The 25373-nt window shown below is 40.1% G+C and overlaps 1 protein-coding gene across 1 annotated transcript in view; it reads left to right on the forward strand.

Annotated features, from left to right (window-relative positions):
• The window catches only part of MACROD2 (mono-ADP ribosylhydrolase 2), a 2023701-nt gene that overhangs the window by 1840427 nt on the left and 157901 nt on the right, over positions 1–25373 (forward strand). The window contains exon 9 of the mRNA XM_042931649.1: positions 6350–6431. Coding sequence (XP_042787583.1) covers positions 6350–6431 — 82 coding nt within the window. The remainder of the gene's footprint in view (positions 1–6349; positions 6432–25373) is intronic.

The raw sequence follows: 25373 nt of genomic DNA on the forward strand, positions 1-25373 counted from the left end.
TTTCCACAAACCGAATACATCCATGGAACCAGCACCCAGATCAAAAACCCAGCAGCCCAGGTACTCCCCTTGGTCTGTTTTCACCAACCTCCTCCCCAGAGTAATTGCTATAGTAACTTCTAACACCATGGATGATATTGACTATTTCTCTAACATTTTTGAACTTTGTAGAACTAGAATCATCCAGTGTGTCCCCTTTTTTTCTGGATTATTTTACTCAATGTTCTGTTTGTTTATAAGATTTTGTGTATTTGCAAACTTCCCATTCTCATTCCTTTCTAATATCCCACTGCATTGATAGATCACAACTATTTATCCATTCTACCATTTTAGGCATTTAAGTAGCTTCGAGTTTGAAGATATTACAATTAGTGCTGCTACAAATATTGTGATATGTGTCCTTTTGTGAAGATATATGCATATTCTTCTGGATGTTTACCTAAGAGTAAAATTGGATGGTAAAATAGGATAGCACAAATTCAGCTAATTTAGTGGATACTGCCAAATAATTTTCCAAAGTGGTTGCACCAGTTTTTACTCCCAAAAGCAGTACAAGAAAAGTACTTGTTAATTCACATTTCTGCCAACACCTGGTATTGTCTTTTCACTTAAAAAAAAAGCCCTTCTAATTTTTAATATATTGCAATTTACAGGCATCATCATTGTTTCTATTCTGAAACTAACAAACATCAGCACTGAGTTCAAAAGGCATTGTGCTCAGCATAGTATCATTGGATAAGATGACAGTTGGTGACAAATGCCTTGTACCCTTTATATAGCTCCTTTCTTCTTTGCAAAAGCACTCAGGCTTCTCTATAATTCTGTTCTCTGGTCTTCTGGCAAACATAAAGGAAAGTCTGTCTCTCAAAAAAAGTTATTTTTTTGGTTCTGGAACTAAAAGCCCACGAAAAATATCTGCCATGTACTTAATTTTAGTCAGGTCTATTTGCCTAAACATGTACTCTGCAAATATTTACAAAGCTCCTATTATGCATCAGGACATACACTATGCACAGGTAATACAAAACTGAGCACCACCAAATTGTCATAGGGTTCTGGTTTAAGGCAGAATGAGGACTACATTAAGTTGTTAATTCCTAAAAATATAAATGTTGCCCCATGTATTATTTACAATTATGTTGTAGCCTGAGGACCCATCTGAGTTTCCTGACAACTTGTTCATAAAAGAACAAAAAATGTGTGAGTCATTTCAAGTACACAGAGTTGCTTTAACTACAAAAGTGTCTAGGTACACTTTAGTAAGCTCACCAGGAAGATGGGCTAGAACCGATCAGAGTTCATCTAGAGGAAAGTAATTGGAATTTGAGTAGCCCTGACAGGTTATACACCTCCAAAAAGGAACACTGCTTATTTTTTTGCCCTTCATTGTGTTCCTGTACATGTTATTCAATGAAATGTTATTAAAGATTACATCAGTTGGGGTTTAATTGGAGAAGCAGAACCTTATGAGTGATACGGAATACAGGATTTATTATAGGGATTAGATCTTATACAATTGTGGGTGTAAATTTCAAGGGGATAGTTGACTGAGCAGAGCAAAGCCCTTACCCAGTACCCATGAGAGGAGCTGGTGAAAGGAGTCTGTGGAAGGCTATTGCCTCTGCATCTGACCAGGCCTGGAGTGTGTCAGCAGGGCAGGTAGTCAAGAAATAGGTCAAAAGTGATGAAGAGGAGGGACACCTGGGTCGCTCAGTCTGTTAACTGTCCAACTTCAGCTCAGGTCATGATCTCATGATTCATGAGGTTCAGCCCTGCGTCGGGCTCTGTGCTGACAGCTCAGAGCCTGGAGCCTGCTTTGGATTCTGTGTCTGATTCTCTCTCTGCCCCTCCACTGCTCATGTTCTCCTTCTGTCTCTCAAAAATAAATGTTAAAAAAAGTGATGAACAGGAAAGCTGGATGCAAAGTGGGGGAGAACAAGGTCAAAGTAGAAACCATAGGAGCAAACTGGAACCACACAATCTGCCACATGCATCTGTCTCCCTGGATGGAACGCCAAAGCTGCAAAGCCCTACAGAAGGAACTGGTGCCCTTGAAGCAGAGTTACATGCGTGCCTGGCCTAGACCGAGAGAACCTGAGTTGGGAGAAAGAGCAGGAGCTGAAGAAGCTGTGAGCCCAGCTGCTAACCGACACCAGCTGATGAGCAGCAGTGCACCCCACCTGCCTGGAGTCCTCCAGCCACCTGCCTAGTACCATGGCTGCAGCTCCACTTCTGCCCTCAAAATCTCATGGAAATTTCTCTGTGGCCAACGCTAACATCGAACCATTCAGAGAAGCGTTATTCCAGCTTAGCTAAATTGACATAGTACAAAATTACCACAGGGATAGGCTATGAATGAGATATTAAAAAGAAAAAAAGAGGGGTGGCTGGGTGGCTCAGTTAGTTAAGTGTCCGACTCTTGCTTTTGGCTCAGGTCATGATCTCGCGGTTGAGAGTTTGAGCCCGTGACTGACTGTGCGCTGACAGTGCCATGGAGTCTGCTTGGGATTTCTCTCTCCCTCCCTCTCTGACTCTCCCCCGCTCTCTCTCTCTTGCACTCTCTCTCCCTCTCTCTCATGCAAAATAAATAAACATTTAAAAAAAACTTTTGAAAGAAAGAAAGAAACTATAGATGTTATTTAGTTCAATTCTTTCTTCATAAGACGTGAAAGCCGGGTCCCAGAGAGATAATAGCTTGTCCAATGTCACAGAGCTAGTGACAGGCCTAGAAACTCAGTCCCATGTATCTCCATTGGGGTGATACCACAGAAAGAAAATTGGATGTCAAGTTAAGATGCCTGAGATTTTGCCACTAATTATTTGACCTTGACAAAAAAGCACCTGGATTCAAGTTTTCTCGTGAGAAAATGGCACATGGGTGAGCCCCAAGAAATTGGAGGTGCTCAGCTAATATCTCTTAAATAGATGAATAAATATAGTCTCTCAAGAACAACCATTTTACAAAATTGTTCTATTGCCCAACATAAAAGACAGATTGAAAATATGCTCCTGAGCCTCAATACTCAATAGTGAGGCATTCTTATATATTCTCATGTAATTTATCTGGGGCTAGAATGGATCACCCAGCTCATTCCCCTTTGTGCAAGTCAGATTTCCAACCTCTCAGCCATGGACCAGTTAGACTTTCTATATTTCTTGTCACCCCATTGTGGCTTCTACTTGATCTTGATCCATTTGGTCTGAACCTTTCAAGAGAGATCCAGTACTACACAGCTAGAAAAGCAAGAATCCAAACAATTGGCAATAGGAAGAAACCAGAATATCAGATTTCTGGCTATGTATTTCTCTTTTGTTCATAAATCTACAATTTGGGCAGAGTTTAGCAGGAACAACCAATCTCTGCTCCATGGGGCATCACCTGGGGTAGGTCAAAAACTAGGAGGTGAAGTCATTGAGAGGCTACTCACTTTTAGGTAGGATTATTGGCTAGAACTTGTACACATGGACTCTCCATGTGGTCTGTCTGCTTCCTCATAGCATGAAGATTGGGTACAAGAGCAATCATCCCAAAAGGACCAGGCAGAAACTGTATCACCTCTTATGACATAGACTTGGAAGTCATATAGTATTTCTGTCACATAGTATTTCTGCAATCATAGATTCAAGAGGAGGAAATATAGATCCCATTCTCAATGAAAAGAGTATTAGCATTACATTTTAAGAGAGTCTGAGCGATGGGATATCTTATTGCATGCCATCTTGGAAAATACAACGTATCATAAGCAGTGATCAATATCCACTCTGAGTTTATAAACACAGAGCTTGTCAACTAACAGAGCTCTTTTCCAGCAATAACCCCAGACAATAAGTTTATGTACACATATGTAAGTACATGCGTATATGCAAGTACTTGGTAGGTGAGGGTTAATTCTTGTATTCAACTTACTTCCAGGATATTTTCAGTGTTATGCCTCAGGGTAAGGGCAGGGAAATGGGTCACTCAATTAGTTTAAAATAAAAGCACTTTTCCCCCATCATCCATCTACTCTTTGGGAAAATAAATCAGGCCGCTGAAATTTGGACATACCATTTCCATGGTAACAAAACCTAAAATGCTAAAAGGTGGATTATAATCCTTTGCAATATTTAAGAAATCTGCATTTAGTTTCTGTGGTGGTTAAAAGCTCCCTTGACAGAAATGAATAGCATTACCACCACTAACCCTTCCCCATGCAAATGCACACACAGAAAACACACACACACACATACTCACAAGCAACAGGAGGGTTAAAAAAATCCATAATTCATATTGAGTACACAAAAATAGGGAGAAATGAGTAAAAATGAGACTTTCCAGTTTGGTCTCCTTAGATCCGCTTTGAATCAAGTTTTCTTGTTTTGATTTTGATCTCAGTTAGGTGGCTTTAGAAATAATCTGACCATCTGAAGCCTGGTGAAAAGTCAACTGTGATAGGTGTGGAAGTAAGGATAATTATGGCGTTTGAGAACTACAAGTAGTTCAATACAGCTAGAGAGTAGAGTATGTCTAGCACAGAGTCTTATTTTTGGTGTTAGGACTTTCATTTATAAAACTTCTCAAATATACCAAAAAGTATAGAAAATAATATGATATCTATGTACTTGCCCCCATAGTTTAATAGCTACTACCCATGTGCCATATTTTTCTCAAGTCTCTTTCCTGAAATTCATGTGTGACATTTCTAAGAATGTTTCTCTATATCAGTGCTTTTCAATGAATCCCTACACTGTTATATCTTTGTGCTTTAAAAATGTGTATAAATGGTATCATAGAGAATGTTTTTTGTAACTCATTTCTATCGCTCAACATTATGATTCTTATCTTTAGCTATAGGGCATAAACACACCAGAAGGAGAGCATAGACGAGCATTCAGTTTTGCACAGACAGCTAATCATTTATTCAACTCAATTTACATTTCACCCGAAGAGTGAGTTGACGGTGATGGTTGTTGCGTTTGTAGAAAATGTTAATGATATGCAGACAGGACTGGACACCAGAAACTCAAGTGAATACAGTAAAAAGAAAATAAGGTTTATTTGCAGCCCAGTCCTTCCATTTCTGAATGCCAGATGCTTTCTCTTACAATCCATCCTATGGGCAGGGATTACTGGGGCTGCGTGGTATTTAGTGATTACAGCATAGAAGTCCAGCAACTGCCCAGCAGGCTGCCCAAATGGACTTGTGCAGGGATCAGGGAGCTATGTCTCTGAGCTTCCAACAGGAAACCCTGACCATTCCTTGTGTCCTAGCCCTCCCTACCGACCTATCCCTGTAGATCTTCTGTCCCGCTGGGAACTTTGGACTTGCCTAGGGTTGACTCTGTACCACACAGGCTGGGAGAGCTGAAGGGCTAGGGGGATGACATCCATGTGGGTTCATTCATGTCCTGCCCTGTGCACACCCCACCTTTATTCCCCATTGCCATGAGAAATGCCTCCTTTGATGTTCTACTCAATTACCAGTTGTAGTTTGATAGATCGAGTAATTTTTAACTTTTCGTAGACTCTTAAAATAAAGGATCTAAAGGGGTGTTTATTTTCAAGACATGAAATTGAGTCACTGATTTAATATCAGATATACGTGAGCTATTAGATGTACCCCATCTCTCTTCTGTTTACCATATTATTCTCTGAATGTCTCAAACACCTTATGTATAGAAGCCCTCTCAAAACAGAAAGAAGAGATTTGTACAATCTCTTGTTTTACTCTTGAGGTGGCATTTACTTAGTCAACAATATCTACCAGATTAAAGTTATATTGACCTCACATCACTGTCAACTAATTATGTTTTACTTCTGTTGCATTTCTGAGAATGTTAAGCTAAAAGCAAATTAAACTACAAGAAGCTTTATAGGCCATGTTCAAATACTAACAGGTTTGATAAACATATTTGTCTAAGAAGGGTAGGACAAAGAGCTCTTTGTTTACTGACATACTTGATTGTCATTCTGCTATACCTCTCGTATGGTTGTTTTATAGGACATAAAGTCTAGGTATCCTGTCTGAATCTCCGATCTTATTTATAGCTTGCTGCAAAGTGGCTTATTGTCATTTATTATTTCTTATTTGATTTATATAACATCTTTCCGCCAAAGAGCCCATGGGCTTATTCACATAAAGAGTACACACACACACACACACACACACACACACATACACACAAATACACACTTGAACTTCACTCAATACTGTCATACAGTTAGCAGTATAGCATCAAGAATCTGCAGGAGGCTTTTCTATTTGTTTCTTTTTGTCGCTGTTGTTCCAAGACCATGTTGTGGAATATTTCTCATATCCCAGGGTCACCATATTATCCTTCACTTTGAGTATTTATTGTTTGCCTCTAGGTGGACCGGATCATCTTCTGTGTCTTCTTAGAAGTTGACTTTAAAATCTACAGAAAGAAAATGGGCGAGTTTTTCCCTGCAGGTGAGTAAAGTGGTTTGTTTTCTTTGGAATTGAGAATGGGAGTGGAGGCATCAGTTATATTTCTATTTCACTACTTATCTTAAAGAAATGTTGCAGATGTGGTCTCCATACACCAGTAACCCCTGGCAACTTGTGTCATAATTTTCAAGACCTCAAGGGAGATCTAAGCCCTTGACCCCTCTGTCCCAGGAGGCCATGGTGTTGTATTGGGGAAGTCAGTTCATATTTTGAGTCTCAGTTTCTCACATCAAAAATGAGGGACTGGACAAAGTGACTTCTAAAGACTCTCTGGCCCTAAATTTCATGATCTGTGATTTGCTCCCCATAAATGTAAATTGTCCAGGCCTGTGCCTACATCCACCATGTTAAACACCTTTGCTGGAAATTGTGAGGAACCCATTTATATTTGAAGCCAGAATTCAAAGAGTTCCTGCACTTTCTCCCTATTCCCCCCAATTTTCTTGGCCCAAATTGTAATGAAGATAGCAGCACGTCCTAGGGCAATTTGAGAAATGCGGTCATTCACATTATTTCACATTTCTTTTGAGAATGTAGACAAAATCTCAGTTATTAAAGAACCTTGATTACATCAATTGAATGTGTCATTAGATTTGGTTGGATTGGTTATTTTGAATATTTCCCCCTCATTGTTCCTCTTCCAGCCTTGTTTATTACCTTGTTATTTTGTGGGTGCCATTAAAGTCATGGTACTCAAGGTGCTTTCCTCAGCCATGGTAAAAATGGCTTCCAGGAAGCAAGCCACTGTGAGTGTTGTTGATGCCACATGGGTGTCTGTGCCCATGTGAGGTGGCTTTCCAGGTACCCGGTGACTCTAGCAGGTAGGAGGGAGGGAATGGTGCACATTCACCTCTCTGGCAGTCAGAGCCATGCGGTAAAGAAGAGGCCCTGCCCGAAGATCAGAGCAGGATGCAAGTAGCCGTCAAGAACAGCTACAGAAAACTGCTGGAGATGTTCAACTCTGTGCTAATATTCAAGGTGGACTAAGTTCTTCTGGGTGATTTGAAGTCCTGCTCTCTAGTTTTGTAACTGAAAGGTTAATCTGCTAAGTATATTTAATTGGAGCCTTTAATTACAGTATTTTCCAAATTTTAACATACTGTAAATTCAGAAAGACTCCCCATGGGATGAAGGAGAGGACTGTGATGGTGGCCTTTTTTTTTCTCCTTCTCCTTTATCCTTTTATCACTTTTTAAAAATTTTTTAAGTGACTCAGTAATTTACAGCATGTAAAGCACATAGTGACTATTTAATAAGTAGTTGTTATTATGAGCTAAATTTAATAAATTCTTCTCCCCATAATATGATGGCTTTTTTTTTCTGTTTTAATCTCCTTGTTTCATCATTTCTCTTTATTTCCTATATAAACACAGTGAGTTGATTGTGCATGAATTTCTGTACTTTTAAGTATTCTTTGTGTGTGTGTATTTTTAAGTATTCTTAAAAGAAAATATTCATTCATGAAAAAATGTGACTTGCTATTGTGTGTGAGGCAAAAATTCTCATGTCTTGTCAACATCACAGCATATTTTTTAAGCTTTCATCAATTTTGGACTTCTTGAGTGTTTAGAATTATGACATAATATTCATTTCCATGTCTTCTAAAATAAAACTTGTTTTCACTCTAACATATGATAAAAAATAATTGCATGTGTATGATCGACTGATATTAAAACAAATCTATCCATCAGCAAGTATTTCCAGTGATGCAAAGCCAAAAATCATACTATATGTTTTTTTAAATGGGACAGTTTTAGTGGTCTAGAATGTATTAATAATTATGTAAATAAATTATTATTTGAAAAACTGCTACTCTAAATAAATCCAACATGCATCTTAGTACTTGAGAAAATTAAATAATAAAATCATCTTCAGTTTCACATCAATACTTTAAATTATAGCATGCTCATGAAATTATTTCCAGTGCATATTTATTATAAGGAGTGTATTTTTAAACTAACTGTCAAAATCCCCTCAAAATTGTTAAGTATTTCCACAATGCTGAAGCATCAGCCATTTGCAAATTTTGAATATGCAATATGAAGTAAACGCGGCTTCTAATGGAATGTGTGACTGCTAATATATATGATATACATTATCTGTCCATAATTTGAATTTATGGTTAATTCATAACCATGCCATCTTCGACTGGAATCTGATTTTTCTGGTTTGCCATATATTCCCCCTAGACTGACTTATTCAGACTATCTCTAACTAGTCTTCTTAACACTTCCCAATGCAATAATGATAATAGTTTAGAAAAAAAAAACATCATTTTATATGAAACTAAATCTCTGTGTTTTGGGGTACAATAACCCTGTGTCTTTATGTATCATAATCAGGAATTTGAGGCAAAATGTATAAGAAAACAATACAAGTGAGACTAGAAAAGATCACATTAAATGTACAACACATACAAAACTACTACCTAATATTAATGATAAGAATAATAGTTAACATTTATGGATTGCTTTCTCTCAGCCACACACATGGGCTAAGTCAGGTAATCTTCATGCTCACTCTAAGAAAGTAGGCACTATATTAACCCTACTTTTTATGTGGAAAATGATGTGTACCTGAGAAAATGAAGAAATACAGCTAGGAAACAGCAGAACTCTATTTCAAAATTCAGAGTGGCATCTGTCATTGCACAAGTGATAATAGGTTCGTTTCCTCAGAGCATCTCCAGACCAGGATGGGTTTGACTTCTAGGATGCATTTGGATCAGTGAGAAAGTCTCATTCCTAATTTCATCTGCTGCCTGTAATTATTCAAAGCTGCCATGCTTCTCTTTCTTCTGATACCTATAAATGTCCTCATGGAAACTTTCTAATATGAGTCAAATTGGTACTTGATCATGGATCTCAAAATCAAATTCCATCCAGATCAGCTGGGCAGTGTGGTGCTTTGACCTGCAGAGGAGTAGGAGAGTGGTCACTGGAAAGCCAAAAGGCCTTATACATGACCGCAGGGGAAGATGGAAAGGTGCTTCCTATCATTTGCTAGAGCTTCTGTGACATAGTATGATGGACTGGAGGGCTCAAAAGATTGCAATTTATTTTTTCACATTTCTAGAAGCTAGCAGTACAGGATCTAGGTGTCAGCAGAATTGCTTTCTTCTGAGGCCACTCTTCTTGGCTTGTAGATGGTCACCTTTCCTCAGTGTCTTCATCATGTCTTTCCTCTGTGTGTGCCTGCATCCTAATCCCCCTCTCCTTGTTAGGACACCAGTCACATGGGATTAGTGCCCACCCTAATAACCTCATTTTAATTTGATCACCTTTTTAAAAACCCTATGTCCTGGATGCCTGGGTGGCTCAGTTGGTTAAGCTGCTCTCAATGTCGGCTCACATCATGATCTCACGGTTCATGAGTTCTAGCAGTATGTGGGGCTCTGCTTGAGATTCTCTCTCCCTCTCTCTGCCCCTCCCCTGCTTGTGCACTCTCTCTCTCTTTCAAAATAAATAAATAAGTAAAAACATAGGGGAAAAAAGACCCTATCTCCTAATATAGTCACATTCTGAGGTACTGGAAGTTAGGACTCCAACAAAATATCTTGGGGGACACAACTCGAACCCTAAGAGAGCCCATCATAGAAAGGCAGTAGAAACAGCAAATGAAAGAAACCAGCAACAATTTTTTTTTTTCACAACAGTTTTATATCTTGCTGTGAGTGAAGCACATTTGACTTTTTCCTTTAGATGTGTTATTTGGAAGTCTAGTGTGGCAGCTTTATGGAATTACCATATTCTTTGGTTGCAAATAATTTCTAGTTACAGTACACCATTAGATGGCCTACAGCAAATAATATTTGTACAATTCAACTCAGAGATCTCTTTGTTCTTTACATAAAAGGTTTGTATTTTTCAGTATGCAGGATTCATTGTGTTTATTTTTCATAGATTTGGGATACAGAGGTCAATTTTTTTATTAGAGTATGAGTTCCAACAGAGGACTTGGGAATATTAATTTTCCTCATAATAACAATGTCAAATTTACCGTTTGGAACTATATCAAAGAAACCTGACGTTGGAAGTAGAAAATGCCATGGTCAAGCCCCTCCCCCACTTTAAAGAAAGCCTACATTTGTTTACATCAGTGGTTCTCAAATCTATTCTTCAGGAAGGAGTATTTTTCCAAAACAATTTTTTTTTAATTTTTTTTTAATGTTTTATTTATTTTTGAGACAGAGAGAAACAGAGCATGAACGGGGGAGGGGCAGAGAGAGAGGGAGACACAGAATCGGAAGCAGGCTCCAGGCTCTGAGCCATCAGCCCAGAGCCTGACGCGGGGCTCGAACTCACGGACCGCGAGAACGTGACCTGAGCCGAAGTCGGCCGCTTAACCGACTGAGCCACCCAGGCGCCCCTCCAAACAATTTTTGAGTTATATCCTCTGACAAATAAGCATGATATTTTTTAAAATTTTACCTGGATTTACTCTTTAAAACCTAACAAGAGAAAGTATCCACATGACCTCTTCATCATCCCCTCTTCTCACAGATTTTATAAATTTTTCTCATTCAACAGTATTCACTATTGTTCTGTCCATCAATCAACAAATAATTTATTATACACCTACTATTGTCAAAGGCTTTGGTCACTGCTGCACTTAAGATATAGTTCTTAGGGCACCTGTGTAGCTCAGTCAGTTAAGCGCCTGACTTTGGCTCAGGTCATGATCTCTCAGTGTGTGAGTTCGAGCCCCGCATCAGGCTCTGTGCTGGCAGCTTGGAGCCTGGAACCTGCTTCAGGTTCTGTGTCTCCCTCTCTCTCTGCCCCTCCTCTACTCACACTCTGTCTCTTTCTCTTTCAAAAATAAATAAACATTTAAAAATTACAAAACAAATTTTTTAAAGATATAGTTCTTAAGGGTGCCTGAGTAGCTCAGTCAGTTAAGTGTCCAACTCTTGGTTTCAGCTCAGGTCGTAATCTCATGGTTTGTGGGATTGAGCCCTGCGTCAGGCTCAGTGCTGACAGCATGAAGCCTGCTGTGGACTCTCTCTCCTCTCTCTCTGCCCCACCCCCCTCTCTTTCTCAAAATAAATAAACATTTTTTTAAAAAAGATATAGTTCTTATAATATGCCTGAGAGGCCAGTAGTACGCAGAACAGTTGGAAAACAATATTAGCAAATAATCAAGTATAACATTGGTATGGTCAAAGTACCCAGGAAATCAGAGTCAAATGTGTATGAGAACCAGGGTGGTTGTGGCAAGTTTCATAAAGAATGTGTCACTTGATGGGGCGCCTGGGTGGCTCTGTCAGTTAAGTGTTGGACTTCAGCTTAGGCTTTGAGTTCAAATGGTTTGTGAGTTCAAGCCCCACATCAGGTTCTCTGCTGTCAGTGCAGAGCCCACTTCAGACTCTCTGCTCCCCACCCCCCCCGCTGCCCCCCCCCACTCATACTCTCTGTCTTTCTTTTTTTTTTTTTAATTTTTTTTTTAATGTTTATTTATTTTTGAGACAGAGAGAGACAGAGCATGAACAGGGGAGGGGCAGAGAGAGAGGGAGACACAGAATCTGAAATGGGCTCCAGGCTCTGAGCTGTCAGCACAGAGCCCGACGCAGGGCTCGAACTCACAGACTGTGAGATCATGACCTGAGCCGAAGTCGGATGCTTAACCAACTGAGCCACCCAGGCACCCCATACTCTCTGTCTTTCAAAAATAAATAAACATTAAAAAAAAAGAATGTGTCATCTGAAAGATGAGCGGGAGCAGAGAAGCGATGCCAAGTACTGTGTAAGTGACACGGAGGAAGAAGGGCAGTTCAGATAGAATTTGGGAAATGAGTAGGATGCTTATCTCCAATTTGTGAATCCCTGATGGAGAAATGTTGATACTCATCACCATGTAATAAGCAGTCATACATTAATTTTATGACTTTGTGCATGTCGTTTAACCTTTTTATACTTCAGCTTTACAGCAAACGCAGTAATGGGCCAAATCCAAATAGAATAAATAATAATGTAAATGAGTGTTTAGAGAGGTGTCTAGACCAAGCATCATAAAATTTTAAATACCCATGTTTCTTATTACAACTTTAAAAGGAGGTATTTTCATTATTGTGGCCATCTTAATTAAAATGGCTATAACCTCTTATTAAAAAGTAGTACGGATTTACAGTAAAAATAGATAATCAAAAAGAAGATACAAACTATCGAGAATGAATTACCTTTCATTGTTTATCCTGTAAGAAGCCCCCTGTAAAATGGAAAATGCAATCAGAATTGCAGTCTTATCACTTGCTGTGTATCATGCAACAAATCTTGATTTTTTTTTACGTCATTTTCTATTCTCCCATAACATAATTTTAATGGACCCAGTGTTTACCCAAAACCATACTGTTGAACTGTGCAATTATTTTTGCAAATATTTCCCTATTCGTTTATAAATAACACAGAAAAACAGCTTCATAGATAAATATTGGCATGCATCCACAATTTTTTAAAAATACTTTTCTAGAAGTAGAATTACTTTTTCAAAACGCATCCAAAGTCAAGACACTTTTCATACTAATTGTCAAATTGGCCACAGTGCTTATAGCACTATGGGTCAGTGTCATATATAGAACTGAAGGGGTCTTCATTTCCAGAGTCACAAATGTCAAGACCTATACCTCGCATTAAGCACCTTGAGTGATCAGGGTGCCAGCGTAGTGGGGTTATTACTGTATCCTTACATGGTGGAAAGAGAGAGCTCTCTGGGGTCCCCTACATAAAGGCACTAATCCCATTCATGAGGGCTCCACCTTTATGACCTAATTACCTCCTGAAGCCCCTACTCCTAATATCATCATATTGGGAGTTAGGATTTCAACAGATGAATTTTGTAGGAAACGCAAATTCAGCTCATTGCACTGAGTTTACATTCCCATGAGCAGTATGTGAGAGTTTACTTTTCCCCTGCTCTTCCCAATTGGGCACATTCTCATCTTTTGATGTTATCACTTTTATACATGAAATAAAGTAATTAATGGGTAACAACATGTATTTCTCTTATTTCTAGTATGGCTTATCCTTTCTTTCAGTTTTTTATTATATCTCCCAATTTTTTATGCGAAACTGCTAGTCATCTCCTTTGTAAATTTTTATTGACTATTTCATCTTTTTTATTGGTCTGTAATTTGTATAGTAAGGTTCTTAGCTCTTTAAAATATATGTTGCAAACATTTCGTCATTTGTGTTTGTGATATTATTCTTGTATAACCGAATCAACGAGGAAAGGTGGAAAGACAAAAGAAAGATGGGAAAAAAAGAAAGAATGAAAGGAAGGAAAAAAGAAGGGAGGGAGAAAGAGTAGTTGGAAGAAAGGAATAAAAGTAAAAAAGAAAAAAGAGTGAAGTTGAAAACTAAAAAATTCAAAAATTACTTTTATTTTTATGTCTGTGTACTTGATCCCATAAGAAATCATTTTGTTTTATTTTATTATTTTTTCTTTCATTTTCTTTTTTTTTTTCTTTTTGAAAGCGAGGGAGAGAGTGAGCACATGAATGTGCAGGGAGAGTCAGAGGGAGCGAGAGAATCTTAAGCAGACTCTATGCCCAGCTTGGAGCACGACATGGGGCTCGATCTCATAACCTTGAGATCATGATCTGAACCAAAACCAAAAGTCGGACGCTTAACTGACTGAGCCACCTGTGTGCCCCAGAAAGCATTTTATTTCTAAACAGTATTATTATTCTTAGTTCTACTCCTCAGACACTTTTTCGTCAAAGCAGTATGCTTCCTAATTTACAGGGTACGGTAGGAAGAAAAGTGCCTTTCCTGCAAAGATGCCTTAAACCCCAGAACCTGTAAATATGTTGGGTCACATTACAAAGGGGAAATAAGATTGCAAATGAGAGATTACGGTTGCTAATTAACTGACCTAAAGGTGGGGATGTTATCCTGTGTTACCTGGGTGGACTTAATACAATCACAAGGGTCCCTAAAAACAGAAGAGGGAGGCAGGAGAGAAACAGTGGGAGACATGGCTATGGAACAGTGTCCAGAAAGATGTGCATCACTGGCTTTGAAGTTAGAAAAGAGGGGCCACAAGCTGAGGAATGTAGCCTCCAGTAGTCAAAAAGGCAAGGAAACAGATTCTCCCCCAAGAGCCTCAGAAAGGAGTGCAGGCCTACCATCATCTTGATGCCCATTGAGATCCACATCAAACTTCGAACGTGTAAAGCTGTAAGATAACAAATTTATGCTGTTTTAAGCCATTAAATGTGTGGAAGTTCATTACAGCAGCCCTAGTAACCTAACTCACCAGTTGAAGAAGCACACACACAAAAACTGCTTTACCCAGTCTGATTTGTACATTTTTTCCCCCAAATGGTACATTTGTTGGATAGAAAGAAAAAAAAAACTACAAAGTGAAGAATTCAGAAATTTCTTTAATTATAAATATTATGGTGACTTGGCACATTTGTGCACATTTGTACACTTTTAATGAGGGGATTCCATTGATGTTTAGAATTATACAAGACATGTTCTCTGTAACGTGACATAAATGAGTTGACTGCCTTCTTAGGAATTGGGTGCTAACCATTTCCACTTGATGGGCCTCAAAAGCTACAAATGCATTTCGCCTTCAATGAAAATCCAGTGAAGTGTTGCTGTAACCAAGCAACCTGAATGCAAGAACAAGCAGCAGGCGTAGACTGAAAGCGATCTTTCCCTTCAAAAGCGGGGAATGTTCAGTGTGTGTAGCAAATGCTTACGAATAACAGAACAAGTAAAGACCTGGGGACACGAACCTTGACTAAGCAGAGTTTGATCTTATTAGGAGGTTCTGATAAAACAAAGACAAGACAAAATGCTGCTTGGAGAAGGGAGATGGTGTAGGCATCTTTACAGAGAGACCCTTCAAACATTTTTGCTTCTGAAAGCAAGGTGCTTCTGAAAGACCCTTCAAACATTTTGGCTTGACTGGTTTCTGTTCTTTAGGTGAAAACTTCGAGGCATATGCAGGGGGAGAAAAAATCCTTTTGAGGTATAGTATATGAATGAAAGAATTCCTAATAAGGCACAGAGATAAGAACAAAGATAAGAATAACAATAAAGTAAATGAAACCCTCCAACCTTTATTCTTTACCTGTGGCCCTAACTTGTACTCTCAGTTACAGGTTTTTGAAGTTTTCACCTTCAATTGCTGTGCACTCTATATCCAGAGCAATTAGTGATTTCCAATACCCTGCTACAACTGTCACTGTTGAGGTTATCGGGAATTCTTTGATGGGTCCAGCATGGTTACTGAAACCAGTGCATATTTGATCACGTGACTCCACATGAGCCTTTGCAGCCCTTATCTTACTTGACTGCTCAGCCTTTGTCTTACTGACCATTCTGTCTTCTACTTCTCTTCCTGCCAGCCCTTTCTGGTATACTCATCTGTGCACAGCCCATCTCCAGTTGGCATCTCCAGGCATCTCCAACTCAACACATCTAAAACCAAATTCAGAATCCTTCCCTTCAACTCAGCCCTTCTCCTAAATCCTCTATCTCAGTAACTGGTGCCATTACATGCCAAGATGGCCAAGCCGGAAGCAGCAGAACCATGCAGTTTTTAAGCAGTGCCTTTTATTTATTGATATATTTATTAACTAATGATATTTGAGTGCTCCTCTTGACCAAGGACCAGTTGCAGGGTGGGGGAGGAACAACCTTTGGCTTATTCCTTTTTTAATTTCTCTAAGTCCTATCAATTGCCTTACAGAAAATAAGTTTAGCAATTTCTTAGATTTTGTGGGTTCAGGTTTTCCATTTAATGGAAGATCTCTACTCTGCAAGGATGTCCCCTTTATCAGCCATTCTTTGCTTGGCATTTCTACTTTGTCAAGTTTCATAAGAAGCCATGAGCATACCCACATCTTCCATACTTTGTGAGAATATCCTAAAAGTGGGATATCTACTGTTTTTGAAAGCTTTTCTTTCCTCCAGCTCATAAATATCAGTCCTTTGACCAATGGTTCTCCAGCTGCAGCTTGCATGAGCATCACCTGGAGGGCTTATTAGAGTGTTAGGCCCCGGGAGGGATACAGGAAGATGGCGGCATAGGAGGACGCTGGGCTCACTGCGCGTCCGGCTGATCACTTAGATTCCACCTACATCTGCCTAAATAACCCAGAAAACCGCCAGAGGATTAGCAGAACGGAGTCTCTGGAGCCAAGCGCAGACGAGAGGCCGGAGGAAGAGGGTAGGAAGGGCGGCGAGGCGGTGCGTGCTCCACGGACTGGAGGGAGGGAGCCGGGGTGGAGGGGCTGCCCGCCAGCCAAGCAGAGCCCCCAAGTCTGGCTGGCAAAAGCGGAGGGGCCAGACGGACTGTGTTCCGACAGCAAGCGCGACTTAGCGTCTGGAGGTCATAAGTTAACAGCTCTGCTCGGAAAGCGGGAAGCCTGGAGGACAAAGGGAGGGAGAGTTACTGAGCCCCCGGATGACAGAGCTCAGCTTGGAGGGGAGCAAAGGCGCTCGCCAGCGCCATCTCCCTCGCCCATCCCCCGGCCAAAATCCCAAAGGGAACCAGTTCCTGCCAGGGAACTTGCTGGCTCCTCCGCGCAAACACCCAACTCTGTGCTTCTGCGGAGCCAAACCTCCGGCAGTGGATCTGACTTCCTCCCGCAGCCACAGGGCCCCTCCTGAAGTGGATCACCTAAGGAGAAGTGAGCTAAGCCTGCCCCTCCTGCCCCTGTGCACCTTGCCTACCCACCCCAGCTAATACTCCAGATCCCCAGCACCACAAGCCTGGCAGTGTGCAAGTAGCCCAGATGGGCCACGCCAACTCACAGTGAATCCCGCCCTTAGGAGAGGGGAAGAGAAGGCACACACCAGTCTGACTGTGGCCCCAGCGGTGGGCTGGGGGCAGACATCAGGTCGGACTGCGGCCCCGCCCACCAACTCCAGTTATACACCACAGCACAGGGGAAGTGCCCTGCAGGTCCTCACCATTCCAGGGACTATCCAAAATGACCAAACGGAAGAATTCTTCTCAGAAGAATCTCCAGGAAATAACAACAGCTAATGAACTGATCAAAAAGGATTTAAATAATATAACAGAAAGTGAATTTAGAATAATAGTCATAAAATTAATTGCTGGGCTTGAAAACAGTATACAGGAACAGCAGATAATCTCTTGCTACAGAGATCAAGGGACTAAGGAACAGTCAGGAGGAGCTGAAAAATGCTTTAAACGAAATGCAAAACAAAATGGAAACGACGATGGCTCGGATTGAAGAGGCAGAGGAGAGAATAGGTGAACTAGAAGATAAAGTTAGGGGAAAAGAAGAAGCTGAGAAAAAGAGAGATAAAAAAATCCAGGAGTATGAGGGGAAAATTAGAGAACTAAGTGATACACTAAAAAGAAATAATATGTGCATAATTGGATTCCCAGAGGAGGAAGAGAGAGGGAAAGGTGCTGAGGGGTACTTGAAGAAATAATAGCTGAGAACTTCCCTGAACTGGGGAAGAAAAAAGGCATTGAAATCCAAGAGGCACAGAGAACTCCCTTCAGACGTAACTTGAATCGATCTTATGCATGACATATCATAGTGAAACTGGCAAAATACAAGGATAAAGAGAAAATTCTGAAAGCAACAAGGGATAAACGTGCCCTCACATATAAAGGGAGACCTATAAGACTCGTGACTGATCTCTCCTTTGAAACTTGGCAGGCCAGAAAGGATTGGCACGAGATCTTCAGTGTGCTAAACAGAAAAAATATGCAGCCGAGAATCCTTTATCCAGCAAATCTGTCATTTAGAATAGAAGGAGAGATAAAGGTCTTCCCCAACAAACAAAAACTGAAGGAATTTGTCACCACGAAACCAGCCCTACAAGAGATCCTAAGGGGGATCCTGTGAGACAAAGTACCAGAGACATCACTACAAGCATAAATCACACAGACATCACAATGACTCTAAACCCGTATCTTTCTATAATAACACTGAATGTAAATGGATTAAATTCGCCAACCAAAAGACATAGGGTATCAGAATGAATAAAAAAACAAGACCCATCTATTTGCTGTCTACAAGAGACTCATTTTAGATCTGAGGACACCTTCAGATTGAGAGTGAGGGGATGGAGAACTATTTATCATGCTCCTGGAAGCCAAAAGAAAGCTGGAGTAGCCATACTTATATCAGACAAACTAGACTTTAAATTAAAGGCTGTAACAAGAGGGGCGCCTGGGTGGCCAGTCGGTTAAGCGTCCGACTTCAGACAGGTCACGATCTCGCGGTCCGTGAGTTCGAGCCCTGTGTCAGGCTCTGGGCTGATGGCTCGGAGCCTGGAGCCTGTTTCCGATTCTGTGTCTCCCTCTCTCTCTGCCCCTCCCCTGTTCATGCTCTGTCTCTCTCTCTCCCAAAAATAAAAATTAAAAAAAAAAAAAAAAAAAAAGCTGTAACAAGAGGTGAATAAGGGCATTATGTAATAATTACAGGGTCTATCCATCAGGAAGAGCTAACAATTATAAATGTCTATGCGCCGAATATGGGAGCCCCCAAATATATAAAACAATTACTCATAAACATAAGCAACCTTATTGATAAGAATGTGGTAATTGCAGAGGACTTAACACCCCACTTACAGAAATGGATAGATCATCTAGACACATGGTCAATAAAGAAACAAGGGCCCTGAATGATACATTGGATCAGATGGACTTGACAGATATATTTAGAACTCTGCATACCAAAGCAACAGAATATACTTTCTTCTCGAGTGCACATGGAACATTCTCCAAGATAGATCATATACTGAGTCACAAAACAGCCCTTCATAAGTTTACAAGAATTGAAATTATACCATGCATACTTTCAGACCACAATGCTATGAAGCTTGAAATCAACCACAGGAAAAAGTCTGGAAAACCTCCAAAAGCATGGAGGTTAAAGAACACCCTACTAAAGAATGAGTGCGTCAACCAGGCAATTAGAGAAGAAATTAAAAAATATATGGAAACAAACGAAAATGAAAATACAACAATCCAAACGCTTTGGGACTCAGCGAAGGCAGTCCTGAGAGGAAAACACGTTGCAATCCAGGCCTATCTCAAGAAACAAGAAAAATCCCAAATACAAAATCTAACAGCACACCTAAAGGAAATGGAAGCAGAACAGCAAAGGCAGCCTAAACCCAGCAGAAGAAGGGAAATCATAAAGATCAGAGCAGAAATAAACAATATAGAATCTAAAAAAAAACGGTAGAGCAGATCAACGAAACCAAGAGTTGGTTTTTTGAAAAAATAAACAAAATTGACAAACCTCTAGCCAGGCTTCTCAAAAAGAAAAGGGAGATGACCCAAATAGATAAAATCATGAATGAAAATGGAATTATTACAACCAATCCCTCAGAGATACAAACAATTATCAGGGAATACTATGAAAAATTATATGCCAACAAACTGGACAACCTGGAAGAAATGGACAAATTCCTAAACACCCACACTCTTCCAAAACTCAATCAGGAGGAAATAGAAAGCTTGAACAGACCCATAACCAGCGAAGAAATTGAATCGGTTATCAAAAATCTCCCAACAAATAAGAGTCCAGAACCAGATGGCTTCCCAGGGGAGTTCTACCAGACGTTTAAAGCAGAGATAATACCTATCCTTCTCAAGCTATTCCAAGAAATAGAAAGGGAAGGAAAACTTCCAGACTCATTCTATGAAGCCAGTATTACTTTGATTCCTAAACCAGATAGAGACCCAGTAAAAAAAGAGAACTACAGGCCAATATCCCTGATGAATATGGATGCAAAAATTCTCAATAAGATACTAGCAAATCGAATTCAACAGCATATAAAAAGAATTATTCACCATGATCAAGTGGGATTCATTCCTGGGATGCAGGGCTGGTTCAACATTTGCAAATCAATCAACGTGATACATCACATTAATAAAAAAAAAGAGAAGAACCATATGATCGTGTCAATCGATGCAGAAAAGGTCTTTGACAAAATCCAGCACCCTTTCTTAATAAAAACCCTTGAGAAAGTCGGGATAGAAGGAACATACTTAAAGATCATAAAAGCCATTTATGAAAAGCCCACAGCCAACATCATCCTCAACGGGGAAAATCTGAGAGCTTTTTCCCTGAGATCAGGAACACGACAGGGATGCCCACTCTCACCGCTGTTGTTTAACATAGTGTTGGAAGTTCTAGCATCAGCAATCAGACAACAAAAGGAAATCAAAGGCATCAAAATTGGCAAAGATGAAGTCAAGCTTTCGCTTTTTGCAGATGACATGATATTATACATGGAAAATCCGATAGACTCCACCAAAAGTCTGCTAGAACTGATACATGAATTCAGCAAAGTTGCAGGATACAAAATCAATGTACAGAAATGCGTTGCATTCTTATACACTAACAATGAAGCAACAGAAAGACAAATAAAGAAACTGATCCCATTCACAATTGCACCAAGAAGCATCAAATACCTAGGAATAAATCTAACCAAAGATGTAAAAGATCTGTATGCTGAAAACTATAGAAAGCTTATGAAGGTAATTGAAGAAGATATAAAGAAATGGAAAGACATTCCCTGCTCATGGATTGGAAGAATAAATATTGTCAAAATGTCAATACTACCCAAAGCTATCTACACATTCAATGCAATCCCAATCAAAATTGCACCAGCATTCTTCTCGAAACTAGAACAAGCAATCCTAAAATTCATATGGAACCACAAAAGGCCCCGAATAGCCAAAGTAATTTTGAAGAAGAAGACCAAAGCAGGAGGCATCACAATCCCAGACTTTAGCCTCTACTACAAAGCTGTCATCATCAAGACAGCATGGTATTGGCACAAAAACAGACACATAGACCAATGGAATAGAATAGAAACCCCAGAACTAGACCCACAAACGTATGGCCAACTCATCTTTGACAAAGCAGGAAAGAACATCCAATGGAAAAAAGACAGTCTCTTTAACAAATGGTGCTGGGAGAACTGGACAGCAACATGCAGAAGGTTGAAACTAGACCACTTTCTCACACCATTCACAAAAATAAATTCAAAATGGGTAAAGGACATGAATGTGAGACAGGAAACCATCAAAACCCTAGATGAGAAAGCAGGAAAAGACCTCTCTGACCTTAGCCATAGCAATCTCTTACTCGACACATCCCCAAAGGCACGGGAATTAAAAGCAAAAATGAATTACTGGGACCTTATGAAGATAAAAAGCTTCTGCACAGCAAAGGAAACAACCAACAAAACTAAAAGGCAACCAATGGAATGGGAAAAGATATTTGCAAATGACATATCGGACAAAGGGCTAGTATCCAAAATCTATAAAGAGCTCACCAAACTCCACACCCGAAAAACAAATAACCCAGGAAGAAATGGGCAGAAAACATGAATAGACACTTCTCTAAAGAAGACATCCGGATGGCCAACAGGCACATGAAGAGATGTTCAACGTCGCTCCTTATCAGGGAAATACAAATCAAAACCACACTCAGATATCACCTCACGCCAGTCAGAGTGGCCAAAAAGAACAAATCAGGAGACTATAGATGCTAGAGAGGATGTGGAGAAACGGGAACCCTCTTGCACTGTTGGTGGGAATGCAAATTGGTGCAGCCGCTCTGGAAAGCAGTGTGGAGGTTCCTCAAAAAATTAAAAATAGACCTACCCTATGACCCAGCAATAGCACTGCTAGGAATTTATCCAAGGGATACAGGAGTACTGATGCATAGGGGCACTTGTACCCCAATCTTTATAGCAGTACTCTCAACAATAGCCAAATTATGGAAAGAGCCTAAATGTCCATCAACTGATGAATGGATAAAGAAATTGTGGTTTATATACACAATGGAGTACTACGTGGCAATGAGAAAGAATGAAATATGGCCCTTTGTAGCAACGTGGATGGAACTGGAGAGTGTTGTGCTAAGTGAAATAAGCCATACAGAGAAAGACAGATACCATATGGTTTCACTCTTATGTGGATCCTGAGAAACTTAACAGAAACCCATGGGGGAGGGGAAGGAAAAAAAAAAAGAGGTTAGAGTGGGAGAGAGCCAAAGCATAAGAGACTGTTAAAAACTGAGAACAAACTGAGGGTTGATGGGGGGTGGGAGGGAGGGGAAGGTGGGTGATGGGTATTGAGGAGGGCACCTTTTGGGATGAGCACTGGGTGTTATATGGAAACCAATTTGACAATAAACTTCATATATTAAAAAAAAAAAAAAAGAAGAGTGTTAGGCCCCTCCCCCAATCTTCTGCTGGAATAGATCTTTAGTGGAACCTGAGAATTTGCATTTCTAACAAGTTCCCAGGTGATAATGGTGCTGCTGGCCCAGAGACCACACTTTAGACTAAAGTTTGTGAGAATATCTGTAATCTGTTTTGATTCCTTATTTTCCAAAAGACTGCACTAGTTATGGGAACACTGGTGATAAAGAAGTAAGACCAATCTCAAGTCATTGCAAAATCCATGGTATACTCTGCTTTTCAACAAACTCTGGCTTCCATTCAAGAAGGTGAAGTAGATATTACAGACTTGAAAGAGGTTAGACACTTCCTCCTGAAATGTACAAAGCTAACTGTTACTGAAAACTGGTTATTCATGGGACACCAGTGGGCTTTCACACTCATTTTTTATCAAAAGAAGAACTTTAGTCAGATTTGTACTTTTGGTGCAGAACTCAACAGAGTAATCTGACAGAGAGGGGTGCAGTGAATAAAGACAGCATCCATTATGAAATTAACATCAAAGAGATCCCTTAAGATGAAATGGAGCCTTAGCCCCTGGGCCATTTCTGCCAAGGAAAGGAAGCAGTGTTTCTGGAATTGGCATTTCTGAACACACAGAACCATACCATCTGATAGATTGCTCTCAATTTTGAAATGGTATTTGTATTACTTTGGCTAAGAACCTTTTATTTGATTTGTGTCCTCTAACAAAGAAGCATGATGCTTGAAGAACTGTTAAAAAGGCAGCGTCTCCATGCCCATGCTCCATCAGTCCCGTAACTGCTTCCAAATTTTCAAAGGCATTCCTCCTTATCTCCATAGGCTTATCCTCTTCTTTCACATATTGCTTTTTTTGTTCCCTGGTTGTAGTAGAAAAAAAAATCTTGCTAGAAATATGCTGCATAAATATGGCTCAAGTGAGTACATTTTATAGAATAATGTTGAACTAAAGTGGATTTCATTAATAAGTAACAGCACATTAGATGCTTTGTAGACCAAAAGTACTCTGCGCCAGATTTTAATATAAATAATACCAAAATATTAAAGCATGGATTTTATAGTGTATTAGTAAACTTCTCTTGTGTCAAAAAAAAAGTTCTCTCTCAAAAGCAGGTGTGTCATTTTCTGCTTAAAGTTGGTTAGTCACCCTGTAATTTTCAGGATAGAATTTAAATTCTTCAACCTGAGGTATTAGGATTCTCCAGAGAAACAAAACTAATAGTGGATATAGGTTTAGATATAAATATAGATGTAGGTATAAATTTATTATAAGGAATTGGCTCATGCAATTATGGAGGCTGCCAGATCCCAAGACCCGCAGTCAGCAAGCTAGAGACACAAGAGAGCTGATGGCATAGTTCTAGTGGGAGTCTGAGACCTGAGACCCAAGAGAGCCGATGATGGTGTTTCAATCCAGATGCCTGCAGGCTTGAGACCCAGGCAGAGCCAGTGTTTTATGCTGAGTCCAAAGTCAGGAAAAACCCTATGTCCCCACACAAATGCAGTCTGGCAGTAGTTTCTTCTTCCTTGTGGGAGTGTAAGCCTTACACTTACTGGATGAGGCCCACCCACATTACCGGGGCTATCTCTTTTACTCAGTCTACCAACCAATTCAAATGTTCATCTTATTCAGAAATTTCATTCAGACACACCTAGGGTCAAGTCTGACATGTGTCTGGGCACTCCATGGTCCAGTTACATTGACACATACAACTGACCACCATACCCAGTGAGAAAGATCCTTCATGATCCAGCCAGAACAGGTCACTAGACCCATGGTTCCCCTGTAAACTCCTGCCTCCAGCCATGGAGAGCTAGTTTTATTTCCTTAAAAGCATTTTGACTGTTCATAACCATGTGTTCTCATAGATGTTTTTTCCCTTTGTTTGAGTGTGATTACCATTTTCTTAGTTCGAATCCCCCCAGAAGCAAACCCTGAAGCAAGAATTCAAGTGAAAGTCATTTATTTGGAAGATAATCCCTGGAATCACTAGCAGGGGAGTGGAAAGGAAGAATTGGAAAGGGAAGGAAGGCAGTAGAGTTAAATTACAAATTAAATTAACCACCCGTCCACTGGGGTTTATTCCCAGGGTTGGGGTTTGGGTTGGGGAGGACTCTGGGAGAAGCTTCTGAATTAGCACACCTTAGGAGCAAGGGCACTATAGTACTTCTGTACAAGTCCTGGCAGTCATTTGTGAAACACTGCCCTCTTGGGGTGTCAATTCCCTGATATTTCTCCTGTGGCCTCCAGCAACCCAGAGAAAGCCCTCAGGTGGAGATCTGGTGGCTGGAAATCGGTCTGGCCAGCAAGGAAGTGTCTAGGAACAAGGGCTTGTAGGCAGGGCACCCATATTTACTGGGAATCTACTGCAGCCTTTCCTTACTCCCAGATAATTCTGCATCTCCCTTTAGGATTCAACTTAAGCCTCACCTATTCTGGAAATCCTTCATAGACCTCTCTGACTTAGCTGCTTCTTGTCTGTTTCCCAGTAAAACCTCTGCTTACCTGCATCAGAGAATCTGTTACTTCCTCTTCTGATTGTTGTTTTACTTTTCTCTGCCATACACTTCTTTGGGAGTTTTTGAGGGAATGGATTGTCAACTGTATCTTCACGGTCTTCCATGGTTCCAACATACGGTGTTGGTCAATAAATGGTTCTTTAAGTTGTAAAAGTAGTAATCATAATGGCACCATAACACGAATAGCCAGTATTTATTGAATGCTCATTCCATGTAA

The sequence above is a fragment of the Panthera leo genome, chromosome A3 (genome assembly GCF_018350215.1).
Source record: "Panthera leo isolate Ple1 chromosome A3, P.leo_Ple1_pat1.1, whole genome shotgun sequence".
NCBI lineage: Eukaryota > Metazoa > Chordata > Mammalia > Carnivora > Felidae > Panthera > Panthera leo.